Source organism: Euleptes europaea, chromosome 4 (assembly GCF_029931775.1).
Source record: "Euleptes europaea isolate rEulEur1 chromosome 4, rEulEur1.hap1, whole genome shotgun sequence".
NCBI classification, from domain to species: domain Eukaryota; kingdom Metazoa; phylum Chordata; class Lepidosauria; order Squamata; family Sphaerodactylidae; genus Euleptes; species Euleptes europaea.
The window spans coordinates 3080761-3096667 of record NC_079315.1 but is presented as its reverse complement, the minus strand read 5'-3'; the positions used below and the strand labels follow the sequence as shown (position 1 = coordinate 3096667).

The 15907-nt window shown below is 47.8% G+C and overlaps 1 protein-coding gene across 1 annotated transcript; it reads right to left on the bottom strand.

The window, feature by feature from the left end:
• Positions 1 to 3175: 3175 nt before the first annotated feature.
• AP3M1 (adaptor related protein complex 3 subunit mu 1) lies at positions 3176 to 14729 on the bottom strand. The gene is made up of 8 exons (XM_056848230.1): positions 14457 to 14729; positions 13306 to 13477; positions 11437 to 11574; positions 9457 to 9542; positions 8943 to 9076; positions 6806 to 7013; positions 4272 to 4416; positions 3176 to 3343 (listed from the first exon to the last, which is right to left on the bottom strand). Exons 1-8 carry the CDS (start codon positions 14727 to 14729, stop codon positions 3243 to 3245), a joined length of 1257 nt encoding a protein of 418 aa, XP_056704208.1. The 3' UTR covers positions 3176 to 3242.
• Between the last annotated feature and the right edge of the window lie 1178 nt (positions 14730 to 15907).

Below are 15907 nucleotides of genomic sequence, written 5' to 3'. Positions count from 1 at the left end.
GTTTGCCATTTGCACGGAGCGATTCATTTGGGGGTCTCTTGCACCAGGAACCCCTCCTGCACAACCTCTGTTGACACTTACATTGAAAGCACATTTGTTTTGGAAGGGAGATAACTTCAAATCATGTAAAGTTAATTGCACAGAAGCATTTTGTGCTGAGGATATGGCACCCTCTGCAGGTCAATACATTTTTGTGTGGGTAGAAATAACGCTTGTTAGCAAGCGGACGCCCATTAGCGTCACCGCAGGATTAGAGAGCTGCACTTGTTGACTTAAGATTCTCTGGATCCTCAGCGTTTGGCCTTCCCTGGCATGTGCAATTTAAAAAGGGCATACAAATTACTTTATCATAGCCTCGCCTACACTGCAGGGGCAGGTGGTGTTTGCTTGTCTCTCTCTCCCCACCCCCCACCCGTCACTGCTTGTGCCTAGAGATTGCCAACTGCATGGTACTCAGAACTTTCATTTTGCCTCTGGCAATAATTAGCCACAACCGGCACCGAAAGGGAATGTCTTGGCTTGACCTCTGGCCGGAGAGGAGCGTGGAGGCGGCCTTCCGGAAGGGCTCTTCCTGACTTCCTGTTCAGCCTTTCCTCATGAGCTTTGTAATAGCCCTTTTAATTGCTTGACTTTGTATTAATGCAATATTACTAATGCCTTTAAAGTACATGGATGGTTGATGCCAAAGATTGCTTTTTCTTTTTGTTGAGGAATGTTTTTGAGGGAAAGCTCTGAATCGTGTTTGCCTTGGATATTTCTTCAGAATGTGTGTTAAGCTCAACAATCTTTTATAGAAGTTAATATCCTCTACACCTTATGCAACGGAGGCTTCCCTGAACACTCGGTGTTCATCAGACCTAAGACGAAACAAACTTGAATGTCTGGTAGGAACGGTTTTTTTGCCACTAAAATACCTTTGTTTTTGAACAAGAAATTTTGTTGTATATGCTAATATTTTCAACCTTCGTTCTGTTCAAACAAAATAAAAATGCATTTGTATAAAAATCGGTTCAAGGGCACTGTTTTCTGAGTTTGAAAGATCAGTTTAGCCTGAAGAGGAGATATGATAACCATCTTCGGGTACTTGAAGGGCTGTCATATAGAGGAGGATGCCGAGTTGTTCTGTTGTCCCAGGTCGGACCAGAACCAATGGGTTGAAATTAGATCAAAAGAGTTTCTGTCTAGACATTAGGAAGAATTTCCTAACAGAGCGGTTCCTCAGTGGAACAGGCTTCCTTGGGAGGTGGTGAAGCTCTCCTTCCATGGAGGTTTTTAAGCAGAGGCTAGATGGCCACCTGTCAGCAATGCTGATTCTGTGACCTTAGGCGGTTCATGGGAGGGGAGGGCCTCTTGGCCGTCTTCTGGACATGGAGTAGGGGTCACTGGGGGTATGGTGGGGAAGTAGTTGTGAAATTCCTGCATTGTGCAGGGGGTTGGACTAGGTGACCCTGGTGCTTCCTTCCAACTCTATGACTTTAAGTTTTTTGTTTTTTTGTTTTTTTTTTCGTTTTAAAAACCAGGGAAAACGCTTGTGAGACTTAGCACCCAGCCACAAGCATTGATTCATTTGCACTCAACTGTTGGGTGGTAAAAGGGAGAACTGTAGTTAGAAAGACAACCGTGGCAAGGAAAACACCTTCCTTTTAACCCACACATTCTTTCTCCTAGAAGTACTGCATTCTGGCCATGAGTACTTGGATAGTAGAGAGCTTCAGATGAAACTGTAGAAGAAGAGTTGATTTTTATATACCAACTTTCTCTACCACTTAAGGAAGAATCAAACTTGCTTTCAATCACCTTCCTTTCCCCTCCCCACAATAGACACTCTGTGAGGTAGGTGGGGCTGAGAGAGCTGTGACTAGCCTAGGGTCACCCAGCTGGCTTCATGTGTGGGAGTGGGGAAACAAATCCAGTTCACCAGATTAGCCTCTGCCGCTCATGTGGAGGAGTGGGGAATCAAACCCGGTTCTCCAGTTCAGAGTCCACTGCTCCAAACCACCTCTCTTAACCAGATGATGAGAGGAAACGCATCTTGGTCATCGAGTAGGGGTCACTGGGGGGAGGTAGTTGTGAACTTCTTGCATTGTGCAGGGGGTTGGACTAGATGACCCTGGTGGTCCCTTCCAACTCTATGATTCTAGTATTCTACATCACCATGCTGTAGTCTGACCTGGGGAAAAAAAGACCCTAACTTCTTGTAAATGTCCAGGACGGGGGTTCAGCACTACGTTGGAGAGCACGGAAGATGGAAATCACCAACCAGAAGTAAAAATCAAAGACTCAAATGCATTCAGACTTGACACAGTTCAAGGGAACTTACTTGAACGTTTGGGCTGCGGCCAGTACCCAGAGTATTTCTAGGAGGAGCCTTGTGGAGAAGAAAGCCCACAGACTCCAGCGGTTCCCATGTGCTGAACTGCTGGTAAGAACTCAAACATTAAAACGAACAGACAAGAATCCGCTTCTAGCAGAGTTCCCTTTTATTTCATTACAAATCAGTAACACAACCTTTTAAATAACCTGTGAGCTACTCTTGAGGTATCCATGGCACAACCAGACGATGGCGGGTAGGAGAAGAGACACTTTTAAAGTATAAGGGTACCTGTGAAATCCAAGCAGACTTCAATAAGTTTTGCACCTGCCAAGAAAAGCAAGTAGGTAGAAAAAACAAGTGTCGGCTTCAGATTGTGTGCTGAACACACAAGAGGAAAGCAGATAAGGCCAACGCTTCGGCTTAAAAGGCAGCGTGTTGTAAACAGGGCAGGGAGCCCCCCTTCCAACCTGCAAGGTGCATGGAGGGCCAACTTCTCCCAGGCTGCAAATTCTCGTGTCGTCTTCTTCGCGTCCAAAGGAGGATTTGCCAGAATATTCTGCACCGTTCTTGTGCTTTGGTATTTTGCATGGCAGTGTACGGTACTAGCTGGTTCTGCGGCCAGTCCCGGGGTTGGGGGGGTGGGTGTCGTGCCGATTTCGTCAGCCCCGAGGGTCCGCAGAAAGGAAATTGGTGCTACAGTAAGCGCAACGCTAGTTCAAAGCCATAGACCAAAACGGATTAAACTACCATTTGATTGACGGGGGCTGCCATGGGTGGGAACGAGCCGAACCAGAGTCCTTATTCAATTGGCGCCTAAGAGTGTATCGCTACATAATCACGTTTGCTCCTCAACGTAAAAAACAAAAAGAACCCTCCACAAATCAAACCCACACTCGCTTTCCGGCCAGCAAAGCAGGGATCTTTTGCCTCATGTTCGGACCTGGAATTTCCCTGCTTTCGTGATGTATTTCACACCCTTAAACGGTTTGTACTTCTCCCCGTACATGTCGAGGCGATTGACTTTCAGTCCTGGAGTGGAAGATTACAGGAGAATTAAAAACATTTCTCAATATTGAAGATTGCACTTTTTAACACGCACCTCTGGAACCCATTAGGAGCTTTAAAAAAGTTTCGTGTACCTTTGAATTAATCATTAATCGATTACACGAACTGGTATGCCACAGAAGCACATGCATGCTACTAAATGCGTGTATGCGCTCTTGACACATACTTGCCAAGTGGTGCATAATAGTGAATACATGGCCCTTTGGGCAGAAATGGAAGCCAAAAGTGATGCAGAGGAGATGGTTTTTATATGTCGACTTTCTCTAGTTTTGCAGCCTTTCAATTGCACTCCTGTGCCGTTGGCCCCATAGAATTCAATGGGAGCCACAAGCAACACAACCCAGCGGGGGTGGCCCTGCCCAGCCCGGAAACAGGATGTTATGTTTTTAAAAACGGCTAGGCTAGTTCAGGCCATGCCCCTGCCAATCCCTCATGAAGTCCAACAAAGCGCCCCCTTTTCCAGAAAGCTAAGCTGCTCACCCAGAGAAACTCCCCCCTCACTGCCCACAAAGCCACACGAACTCTAGTTTCATCCTCAACTTTTGGGGTATGCAGCAGAGCCCAGGAAGAAGAAGAGTTGGTTTTTATATGCTGACTTTCTCCACCACTTAAGGGAGACTCAAACCAGCTTACAATCACCTTCCCCTCCCCACAACAGACACCCTGGGAGGTAGTTGGGGCCGAGAGCTTTAAGAGAACTGTGACTAGCCCAAGGTCACCCAGATGGCTTCATGTGGAGTAGTGGGGAAACAAACCCAGTTCACCAGATCAGAGTCCACTGCTCCAAACCACTGCTCTTAACCACTACACCACGCTGGCTCTCAAGAGAAGAGAACAGGGAAGTCCGCAAAGCCCGAAGCATCCTTCTGGGCCGGTGCGGCCCCTTCCTCACCTGAAATGGCCAGCTGCTGGATCTTGAACTGGACGTTCAGGCTGGGGTTCTCTTCTGGTTTGGGGGCTCCAGACTGCAAATTCACCGTCCCTTTAAGACTGGGCAGCTTCTGAAGGGCGATCTTGCCGACATCCCACGTTAACACCTGAAACCACAACGTTTTATGGTGATTTTCTCAAATGTGCTCACTCTGGCAATCAGAAGGGAGTGGTGGGGGGGAGGGAAGAGCACTATGCTAAGAATGAAAGATGCGGCTTGCTCCCCCATCCCCATGAATTTACAGATGTGCTGAATTTTTAACAAAGGACCTCTTGGCCTGCTACCCACGTTCTCTACTACTGTGCAGTGTTTTGGCAGCGGAGGATAGGACTCGCAATAATGGGCTTAAATTACGGGTGGAAAGGGTACCGTCTGGATATGGGGGGGGGAATTTACAGTAAGAGTTGTTCGACAGTGGAGTCGGCTCCGTAGGGAGATGGTGAGCTCCCCCCTCACTGGCAGTCTTTAAGCAGAGGCTGGACAAGCACTTGTCAGGGATGCTCTAGGCTGATCCTGCATTGAGCAGGGGTTGGACTAGATGGCCTCTATGGCCCCTTCCAACTCTATGATTCTAACATTTTTCTCTAGAATCACAGAGTTGGAAGGGGACCACCAGGGTCATCTAGTCCAAACCCCTGCACAATGCAGGAAATTCACAACTACCTCCCCCCCACACACCTTTCTTCTTCTTCTTTGCTTAATGGTGGCGTCTTACTTTTTTCACTTGAAAATGTACAGGAATCTAGAAGTCACGGTTTGTTCACACAGGATTCTACAACTTGGCTACGTCTAATTTTTTTTATGGCTCTGCAAGCTACTGCTTTGGAATGAAGGTACTTTACTCTAGAACCCATTAGGCACTTTTTAAAAAGTTTCGCTCGTGTACCTTTGAATTAATCATTAATTGATTACACGGATTGGTATGCCAAGAAAGCACATGCATGCTACTAAATGTGTGTGCTCTTGTCACATACTTGTCAAGGGGTGCATAACAGTGAAGTACAAGGCCCTTTGGGCAGAAATAGCAAAACCCGAGAGCCATGAAATCAAAGTCTAGATGACAAATGGAAGAGAGAAACAATGTGGAGGAGGAGAAGAAAAAGAAGAAGAGTTGGTTTTTATATGCCAACTTTCTCTACCACTTAAGGGAGACTCAAACCGGCTTACAATCACCTTACCTCCCCCTCCCCACAACAGACACCCTGTGAGGTAGGTGGGGCTGAGAGAGCTGTGACTAGCCCAAGGTCACCGAGCTGGCTTCATGCGGAGGAGTGGGGAAACCAACCAGGTTCACCAGATTAGTGTCTGCCGCTCATGTGGAGGAGTGGGGAATCAAACCCAGTTCTCCAGATTAGAGTCCACCTCTCCTAACCACCGCTCTTAACCACACCACAATTTGTAAGTGAAAAACCTACATGTGAATTCCAACATTAAGAAGTAGGAGATGAAGCTGGAAGTCACGGTCCCATGATATGTACATGATGACTGATTGGGGAAAAACATTTTAGCAACCTAAAAGATTTCTTCCCAGCTCAAAGCTGTTTAGAAAGATGCCGTCAATAGTAATTGACATCCGATAAATGGGAGACTGATTACGGTAATAATTTGAATCCCTATTGCTGATGGTGTGGGGAAATCTCTGTATCTGCCCATATTTAGGAAGTATGGGAGAAGTGATTCTGGAGGAAAATCCAACTTCCTTAGGGAAAGCCCCTCTAACTGGGCGAAGGGACCTTGAACCCATGAACACATGAAGCTGCCTTACACTGAATCAGACTCTCGGTCAATCAAAGTCAGTACTGCCTACTCAGACCGGCAGCGGTTCTCCATGGTCTCAGGCAGAGGTCTTTCACATCACCTACTTGCCTAGTAGGTGGAGATGAAGGGGATTGAACTGGGGACCTTCTGAATGCCAAGCAGATGCTCTACCACTGAGCCATGGCTCTCAGTCTCTCCGGGGTCTCAGGCAGGGGTCTTTCACATCACCTGCTTGCCTGGTCCCTTTAACTGGAGATGCCAGGGATTGAACCTGGGGCCTTCTGCATGCCAAGCAGAGGCTCTACCACTGAGCCACAGACCAAAGAATGGACACATGAACACATGAAGCTGCCTTCTACTGAATCAGACCCTGGGTCCATCCAAGTCAGTATTGTCTACTCAAACCAGCAGCGGCTCTCCAGGATCTCAGGCGGAGGGTCTTTCACATCACCTGCTTGCCTGGTCACTTTAACTGGAGATGCCGGGGATTGAACCTGGGACCTTCTGCATGCCAAGCAGAGGCTCCACCACTGAGCCACGGCCCCTCTCCATGGCTCTCCAGGGTCTCAGGCAGGGGTCTTTCACATCACCTTCTTGCCTGGTCCCTTTCACTGGAGATGCCGGGGATTGAACCTGGGACCTTCTGCATGCCAAGCAGAGGCTCTGCCACTGAGCCACAGCCCCTCCCCTTGGTTGAACACACCCTGAAGACAACATCCGGCCGGAGAAGGCCTCACCTTGGTGACAGGATCAAACATGTAGCTGCCTTGGGAGGGTGTGAGGCTCATATTGAGTACGGCTTTTGGCATGTGGACGGTCATGACAACGCCTTCCACCGTCTTCCCCATGTTCTGTTTCGGTCCAATCGTAACATCGAACCTCCCGCAAGAGGAGTTCTCTTTGAAAGTGATGGAGTGTTTCACGTACACAGGAATGGCCACCAAGCTAGGAAAGAGAAGGCAAGGGCGGTTTTTCTTTAGTACCAGGGTGGAAAGCAGCAAATGCGTGAGATGTACCAAATCCCTCTATGCAGCTATGCGCACACCTCCCTTATATACAGAAGAACAAGAACAAGAAGAAGAGTTGGTTTTTATATGCCGACTTTCTCCACCACTTAAGGAAGAATCAAACCAGCTTACAATCACCTTCCCTCCTCCTCCCCACAACAGACACCCTGTGAGGTGGATGGGGCTGAGAGAGCTGTTGACTAGCCCAAGGCCACCCAGCTGGCTACGTGTGTAGGAGTGGGGAAACCAACCCGGTTCACCAGATTAGCCTCCGCCGCTCATGTGGAGTTGTGGGGAATCAAACCCGGTTCTCCAGATCAGAGTCCACCACTTGCAAACCACCGCTCTTAACCACTACACCACGCGGACGGTTCGACAGCTCCTGCATGCTCTTCACCCTCTGAGCGACTGATCCAGGAGGATGAGGCAGGCTTCGGTTGAAGGGGGAGTGTCGGGTTTGCCAGACACACAAATAAGCCGTCCTGTAAAGAGAAGCTGCCTCACGGAATCCAGTGACTTACAGTGGCGAGCAAGGGGGCGCGGATGAATCCTTCTAGAATCTCTTGCCCATGTCCCCAGGGGCTGTGTTTGTGGGTCAAGTGCTGTCAAATCGCAGCCAACTTATGGCAACTTATGGGGGCCGTTGTTGGGTGCCCAAGGTTGGGTGGGATGAAAAATATATATAAAAAACGGAAATATATAATTTATTAGAAGTGCTATGTCAAGATTAAAATTATTTTAAAACCGTTAAAATCGCACAATGCCATTTCTTAAGGCTGATGTCTGTCGCCACAAGCTAAATGCGTTTCGGCCTGTATGGCCTTCCTCAGTGGTCTATTTGAATCACATGTAAAACATGCACACATATTACAAATATATTTACATATACAGGCAATATAAAACAGACCAGGCGTGTAATAGGTTGCATATATTACCAATTACACCAACATCTGGTAGGATTGTTTTAAGTTTTTATGCCGGGCTGTATATGTCTCCCACATAAGCTGTGTGCAAGTATCAACCTAGTCAAACAATGTGAAGCTGATGATACTGAACAGCTCAACCTTAGGAAATGCCATTGCGCCATTTTAACGTTTTTTAAATTATTTTAATCTTGACATAGCGCTTCTAATAAATTATATATTTCCATTCTTTATATATTTTTTTCATCCCACCCAACCTTGGGTACCCAACTTCTGTTTTCTAGGCTGGGTTCTATTCCCTTCTTTTTTCTTCAATTTATGGGGCTCCACTTTGGTCTGACCTTTTAAAGAGTGTGTTTTTACTGGCACAAAAGCAACGTTTTATGTTACCAAAAACCTCATAACGGAAGCTACAGATGTTCCCGCTCCACACAGGAAGGGAGACATTCCCACACACAGGAAGGCAAGAGATGTTCACAGGTAGTTTGCATTGCCTACCTCAGCGTAGCGACCCTGGACTTCCTTGGTGGTCTCCCATCCAAGTACTAACCAGGGCCGACCCTGCTTAGCTTTTGAGAGCTGACGAGATTAGGCCAGCCTGGGCCATTCATGTCAGGGCCAGCTCTTGGATAACATCTCAATCTCAGCTGTGCAACCCAGACTTGGAAATGCCAAGGTTTTATAGGGGAATGGAGTCCCCAGCGTAAACACACAAACACACACACCCTTCCCTTGTGGCGGAAGCCCTCCAACTCCAGACTCTAAGCCCATGGGTGGGGTCTCCACTTTGTTTTGACCTTTTAAAGAGTGTCTATTTTTACTGGCATGAAGGAAACATTTTAGGTTACCAAAAACCTTCTAAGAGAAGCTACAGATATTCCCCCTGCACACAGGAAGGAAGCGGTTGGGACGAGAGAAAAGGTTAGCGACCCTTTCAGACTTACTTTTGCGAACTGACCCGATAGGAAATCAGCCTGAAGTTTCCATCTGGGGGGATGAAGGAGAGGACTCTTTCCGACTCCCAGCGCTTGAAACGAATGCAGGGATGAAAACTCACATCATCGAGAAGCCGGGGGTTCTATGGACAAGGAAACAAGGCAAGTTGTTCCCCCTAAATAAGAACCCGGATGCTTCATCACACGCTCACCCCTAAAATCTGTTAACATAGGCAGATGTTGACATGCCTGGATCTGGGCTCAAAACCTCACTCAAACTCATCTTTAGCAAATCACAATAGACTTGGGAGGTCAGACCTGTCCTATGTAATATGACTGCTGGAAGACTGAATGAGTTTAACACGCTTTAAAAAGCATTTTAATGACTAATAGGTTCAGAGGCCTGGCCTGTTCTGAAGAACCTTCATTTTTTCCATTCATCACTGCAATTCTTCTGTGCACACAACAGGTTGGAGAGTCACCAGCAGAAGTGGAGCCGGGCAGAAATAAGAGCTCTGTTTACCATGAAAGAAAGCGAGAGGTCGGGCATCCCGGAGAGCTTGATGCAGGCGTCAATGACCCCTTGGATTTCTGCAAAGACGGTGGAGCCTGGAAGAGAGAATTTATTTAAACTACAGAGCAACAGACACACAATAAAGTACAATGACAACCAAAACACCAAACTGGTCAAAATACAAAAAGTAGCAATTAAAACTAAACAATAACCAAACAACAATAACACCAAACAGGTCAAAATACTAAGAGCAGCCATTCAAACTTAAAAATCTCCCACTAAAACACCAAACAGGTCAAAAGGAACAATTAAAACTTTTAAAAAGCCACAAAAATGCAGGTCAAAATATTAAAAGCAGCAATTAAAACTAAAAAAGCCCCACCAAAACACCAAACAGATCGAAATACTAAAACAAGCAATTAAAACACACACACCCCCCACACACACAAAATCAACATCAATCACCTGGAGCTCTCCTGTAACTTATTAAAGCTCTTTGACCCCTTCACTTTCCCCCCCCCAGTACTCTGCCTTCAGCAGAGCTTCAGCTTTCTAAGCCTGCTGTTTTGTTATAAAAAGGGATGGGGATTTTCTCCAGACAGCTCTTAGTTACTAGAATTAATTTCTGGATTGTGGCAGTCTACCAGAACAGTTTAAGCTGCTACGTCAGTAAAGGGAGTGCATGAGAGAGGAGGCGAGGGGGAGGGTATCAGCGGCTAATAGCAGACACTGCCCAGTCAAGCCCGGCTGTACTCAGGGGCCTCCAAACCCCAGTCCGTGGAAAACAACCGCACCGCTTCTTTGGAGTTCTGCTATTTTCTTTCAGACACCCCCCTGTGGCAGATCCAAAGCCTCTTTCTGCCTCCGAGATGCCCAACAAACTCAGCCAGCTCAGGCCTCGTCCTATCAAGAAGTCATATTTTCCCTCTCAGCCCTGTGGGAAACTGCAGTACTGCAGTCCAAGCTCTGCTCACAACCTGAGTTCGATCCTGACGGAAGCCGGTTTCAGGTAGCCAGATCAAGGTTGACTCAGCTTCCCAGCTTGCTGGGGGTAAAGTGTAGACGACTGGGGAAGGCAATTGCAGACCACCCCATAAAAACAGTGTGCCTAGTAAACATCGGGATGTGATGTCACCCCACGGGTCAGTAATGACCCAGTGCTTGCTCAGGGGACTACCTTTACCTGTAACATATGTGAAATTCTCCAAACACATGTACTCTCTCTCTCTCTCACTCTCTCGCTGTATTATTTTAAGGTACAGTAAAAGGATTTGGATCTTTTCCAACCCTAGCTTCCTATTTCTATTCCTTGGCTCCATCATCAACCAAAAAGGAGACTGCAGCCAAGAAATCAAGAGGAGAATGAGACTGGGAAGGGAAGCCATGAAGGAGCTGGAAAAGGTTCTTAAATGTAAGGATGTGTCACTGGCCACCAAGATCAAGTTAATTCGTGCCATCGTATTTCCTACTACTATGTATGGGTGTGAAAGCTGGACATTGAAGAAAGCTGAATGGAATAAAGTAGATTCTTTTGAAATGTGGTGTTGGAGGAGAGTGTGACGGATACCCTGGACCGCCAAAAACACAAATCAGTGGGTTCTAGATCAAATCAAGCCTGAACTGACCCTAGAAGCTGAAATGACTAAACTGAGCCTATCGTATTTTGGACACATTATGAGAAGACAAGAGTCACTGGAAAAGACAGTCATGCTAGGAAAAGTTAAAGGCAGCAGGAGAAGAGAAAGACCCAACAAGAGATGGATCGACTCAATCAAGGAAGCCACAGCCCTCAACTTGCAAGATCTGAGCAAGGCTGTTCAGGATAGGACGTTTTGGAGGGCTTTCATTCATAGGGTCGCCATGAGTTGGAAGCGACTTGTCGGCACCTAACACACACACACAAAAGGATTGGGATGTTTCCAACTCTAGCTTCCTATCACACTATTCTGCCCTTCAAGGATAAAGCCGTCGGCTGCGGAAGCGCCTTACCGGATTTGTCTATGATGGCATCGATTTCTTCAACTACGTCAAAGTAGGCCTCGTTGTTGGTGTACTTCACCCCCGCTCTCCGCCAGGGAATGTTCGACAGCTGGCCCGTCGGAAGAGTGTCGCCCACATTACTGCTGCCTTTGGGAAAACAACGGATGGAGCAACGGAATCAGGAAGACACCAACAGACAAGCACTCAGGCCGTGCGGCTGCCTAGCCTCTCCGATCGAAACATTTGAAAAACAGCTAAATATCCAAAAACACTCTTTTCCAAATCCTTCACACAGAACTGCAGTTTTGAAAGAATACAGTGAAGTCAGCCAAGAGATGTAAAATTGCCAAAAATCTGAACCCATGGAGGTTTTTAAGCAGAGGCTAGATGGCCATCTGTCAGCAATGCTGATTCTATGACCTTGGACAGATAATGAGAGGGAGGGCATCTTGGCCATCTTCTGGGCATGGAGTAGGGGTCACTGGGGGTGTTTGGGGGAGGCAGTTGTGAATTTCCTGCATTGTGCAGGGGGTTGGACGATGACCCTGGTGGTCCCTTCCAACTCTATGATTCTATAAAAAAGCTGCTTTTTCCTTGGTTCTTTTTCTTTGTGGGGATGGACAGAAATCTGTGTCATACTTGCTTTCCTATAACACTTATTTGCCTGGTTTAACACTATAACTCAGCATTCATAACTTAGCATATAAAACTGCACTATTTGACATGTTTGTGCAATTTAAAAGCATAAACGCCTTTGTTTTTAACAGGCGAAAATGGCAAATCTAAACACCACCCGAGAGAGCTGCTAACGGCTACATCCTACTCAGCCTCAACACCCGTGTCTCAATTTTTGACATCTGAGAAGTAGGAAAAGAAATGAAAAGCTGAAACTGGGAAACACATTTTGTAGTAAGCAACAGCAAGAAGAAGAGTTGGTTTTTATATGCCGACTTTCTCTACCACTTAAGGAAGAATCAAACCGGCTTACAATCACCTTCCCTTCCCCTCCCCACAACAGACACCCTGTGAGGTCAGAAGGGCTGAGAGAGCTGTGACTAGCCCAAGGTCACCCAGCTGGTTTGTTGTGCAGGAGCGGGGAAACAAACCTGGTTCACCAGATTAGCCTCCATCGCTCATGTGGAGGAGTGGGGAATCAAACCAGGTTCTCCAGATCAGAGTCCACTGCTCCAAACCACAGCTCTTAACCACTACACCACGCTGGCTCTTGTATTATTTGGACAGAAACCATCTCATACTGTCACAACAGGATCACAAGCATATTTGGGTGCCCAGTTAAACTTTTGTGCAACACACGGAGCGTGTAAAACCCTGGCATTTCAACAGAGCAAGTGCTTAATGGGGTTCCCCCTCGCCCTCTGTGGTCCCTCAAATTGCCTAACTGGAAACAAGTCAGAGGGGGGGGGGCAGTTCCTGTATTTTTCCAGTTTCACCCCCCGCCCCAGATGTCCCCATCCTTGAGACATCCTTTGATTTTAAGCACAACCCTTAATTGCACAGGGAAGAGGAAGAGGAGAAAGAAGAGGAAGAAGAAAAAGGAAGAAGAGTTGGTTTTTATGTGACGACTTTCTCTACCACAAGGCAAAATCAAACCGGTTTACAATCACCCTCCCTTCCCCACAACAGACACCTTGTGAGGTAGGTGGGGCTGAGAGAGCTCAAAGAGAGCTGTGACTAGCACAAGGTCACCCAGCTGGCTTTGTGTGTAGGAGTGGGGAAACAAATCCAGTTCACCAGATTAGCCTCTGCCGCTCATGTGGAGGAGTGGGGAATCGAACCCGGTTCTCCGCTCTTAACCACGACACCACGCTGGCTCTCAACAACTAAAGAATGCATTACTTTCCGAAGCCGTCCGGGTACCTGTGATGGAGTTCACGACAGAACGCAGGATGGTAGGGGGTTTTATGAGCTCTTTCAGAATATTGGACTCCGTCGCCAGGGGAAAGCCGTTGTCCAGCATCTCTTCCAGCAGCTCATAGACAATGACGACGTTGTCTTTCACGGCCGTCTCCGAACACTCTCCAAAGTAATCCTAGGCCAACCAGAAGACGCAAAGGAGGCGGTTTAGTCTGGTTAAGCACCGCCGGCACCCGAGGACCGCGACTGCTGAAGGAATACCTGGACCGTTGCTTCCTGGGCCGTCAGCAACTGCCAGCGTGCGCTTCTTAAAAGTTCTGGCAACTTTTTGAACCACGTCTCGGTGCTTCGTTAGTACCATGTGTGCAAAGTGCGGTCAAACCACAGCCGACTTATGGAAACCCAGGAGGGTTTTCAAGGCAAGAGACGTTCAGAAGTGGTTTGTCATTACCTGCCTCTGCATAGCAACCCTGGACTTACTTGGTGGTCTCCTGTCCAAGCACTAACCAGGGCCAACCCTACTTAGCTTTCGAGACCAAAATCAGGCTAGCCTGAACTACCCAGGTCAGGGCAGTGTTGTCAGTATTAGCGACAGGAAATGCTTGGGAAACCCCCCCCCCATTTTCCTTGGAGGTGCTCTGAAGAAGAAGAGTTGGGTTTTTTATATGCCGACTTTCTCTACCACTTAATGAAGAATCAAACGGGGTTACAATTGCCTTGCCTTCCTCTCCCCGCAACAGACACCCTGTGAGGTAGGTGGGGCTGACAGAGTTTGGAGAGAACAGTGACCGGCCCAAGGTCACCCAGCTGGCTTCACATGTAGGAGTGGGGAATCGAACCCGGTTCTCCAGATTAGAGTCCACCGCTCATGTGGAAGAGTGGGGAATCAAACCCAGCTCTCCAGATTAGAGTCCCCCACTCCAAACCACCACTCTTAACCACTACACCATGCTGGCTCTCTATCTACAGAGCAAGTAGAAGCTCCTCTGGGGGGGCTTAACCCCCTCCAGTGTCAGAGATATGATGCGTCCCCCCCCCACCCCTCCCTCACATCCAGCAGCAGATCTCTCTTTCCCTTGGGAGGGTCCCCTGCCCACGTCCGTCGTAGCCCTGCGGTTTCTTGCTCCAGCCCCCTGCCGGTCCTCTGGACTCACCTGGAAGGTGTCTGCCACCCGGTGAAGGAACTCGATGACAAAGAGAGGCGGCACCTCCGTCTGTATGACGGACACAATAAACATTTTATCCCGATAGATGCTGATGAGGTAGTGGTGTGGAGTGGGGATGACGGGAGGCACATTCTCCACGTCGGCCGCCCTCTCCTGAGCTTCGAAGAAATAATCGCACACAGACTGGCTGACCGCGCTCTTCCAGTGCTTCTCCAAGAATATATCGCCAGAGCAGTTTATAAGGAACAGACTGTGGATCATTTTCTGTTGGAAGAAGAAGAGTTGGTTTTTATATGCCGACTTTCTCTACCCGTTAAGGGAGAACCATACCGGCTTACAATCACCTTCCCTTCCCCTCCCCACAACAGACACCCTGTGAGGTGGGTGAGGCTGAAAGAGCTGTGACTAGCCCAAGGTCACCCAGCTGGCTTCGTGTGCAGGAGCGGGGAAACAAATCCACTTCACCAGATTAGCCTACAGCACCCATGTGGAGGAGTGGGGGGAATCGAACCCGGTTCTCCAGATTAGAGTCCACCGCTCCCAAACCACCGCTCTTAACCACTACACCACGCTGGAGAGACAGATTAACAGGCATCAAAAAATAAATCAATTTGAACACAAAGATGCTTTATGCTGAATCAGCTCATCGCTGCTCCATTCAGGTCGGTATTGTCTACTCTGACTGGCAGCCGCTCGACAGGATCTCAGGCAGAGGTCTTTCGCACCACCTACTTGCCTGGTCCCTTTAGCTGGAGGGGCTAGGAATTTACAGCACTATAATTAAGAAGCATCATCGTGAAGATTTTGGCTTCACTGCTTACCCTAGGGTTGCCGGCTCCAAGTTGGTAAATACTGGGAGATTTTGGGGTGGAACCTGAAGAGGGTGGGGGTTGGAGAAGGGAGGGGCTTCAATGGGTTGTAATGCCATAGAGTCTACCTTCCAAAGAGGCCATTTTCTCCAGGGGAGCTGACCTCTGTCGCATGGAGATTAGTTGTCACAACGGGAGATCTCCAGCCACTGCCTGGAGGCAAAGCTAACTAAGGTAAAGATAGTACTGGCTCTCAAAATGATTGCAAAACGTATATATTGACAATAACAAAAGTGCAAGTGCAATAGTGTGACAATGGAAACTTATCCAATCTAAAGATGGACTCGATACAGCAAGATAGTCAACAATAATATATACAAACAAATATGCCAACTGTAAAAAAGTCAATTCCGGCTTGGGGTCCAAGTCTGGGAAGTACAAATGCAAAGTCTCTTATTTCATAATCCTAACAGAAGGCCAAAAGAGGGAGATTGAAGTCGGGTCGGAACGCCGTCCGGGTGCTGGAGGCTGGCAACCCTAGCTTAGCCCTAACTTCGTCTCAACTTCACCCCATTTCCTCCTCTTGCGGTGTGTCCCTAAGGAGAGTTACTCCAGTCGAAGCCCATTCAT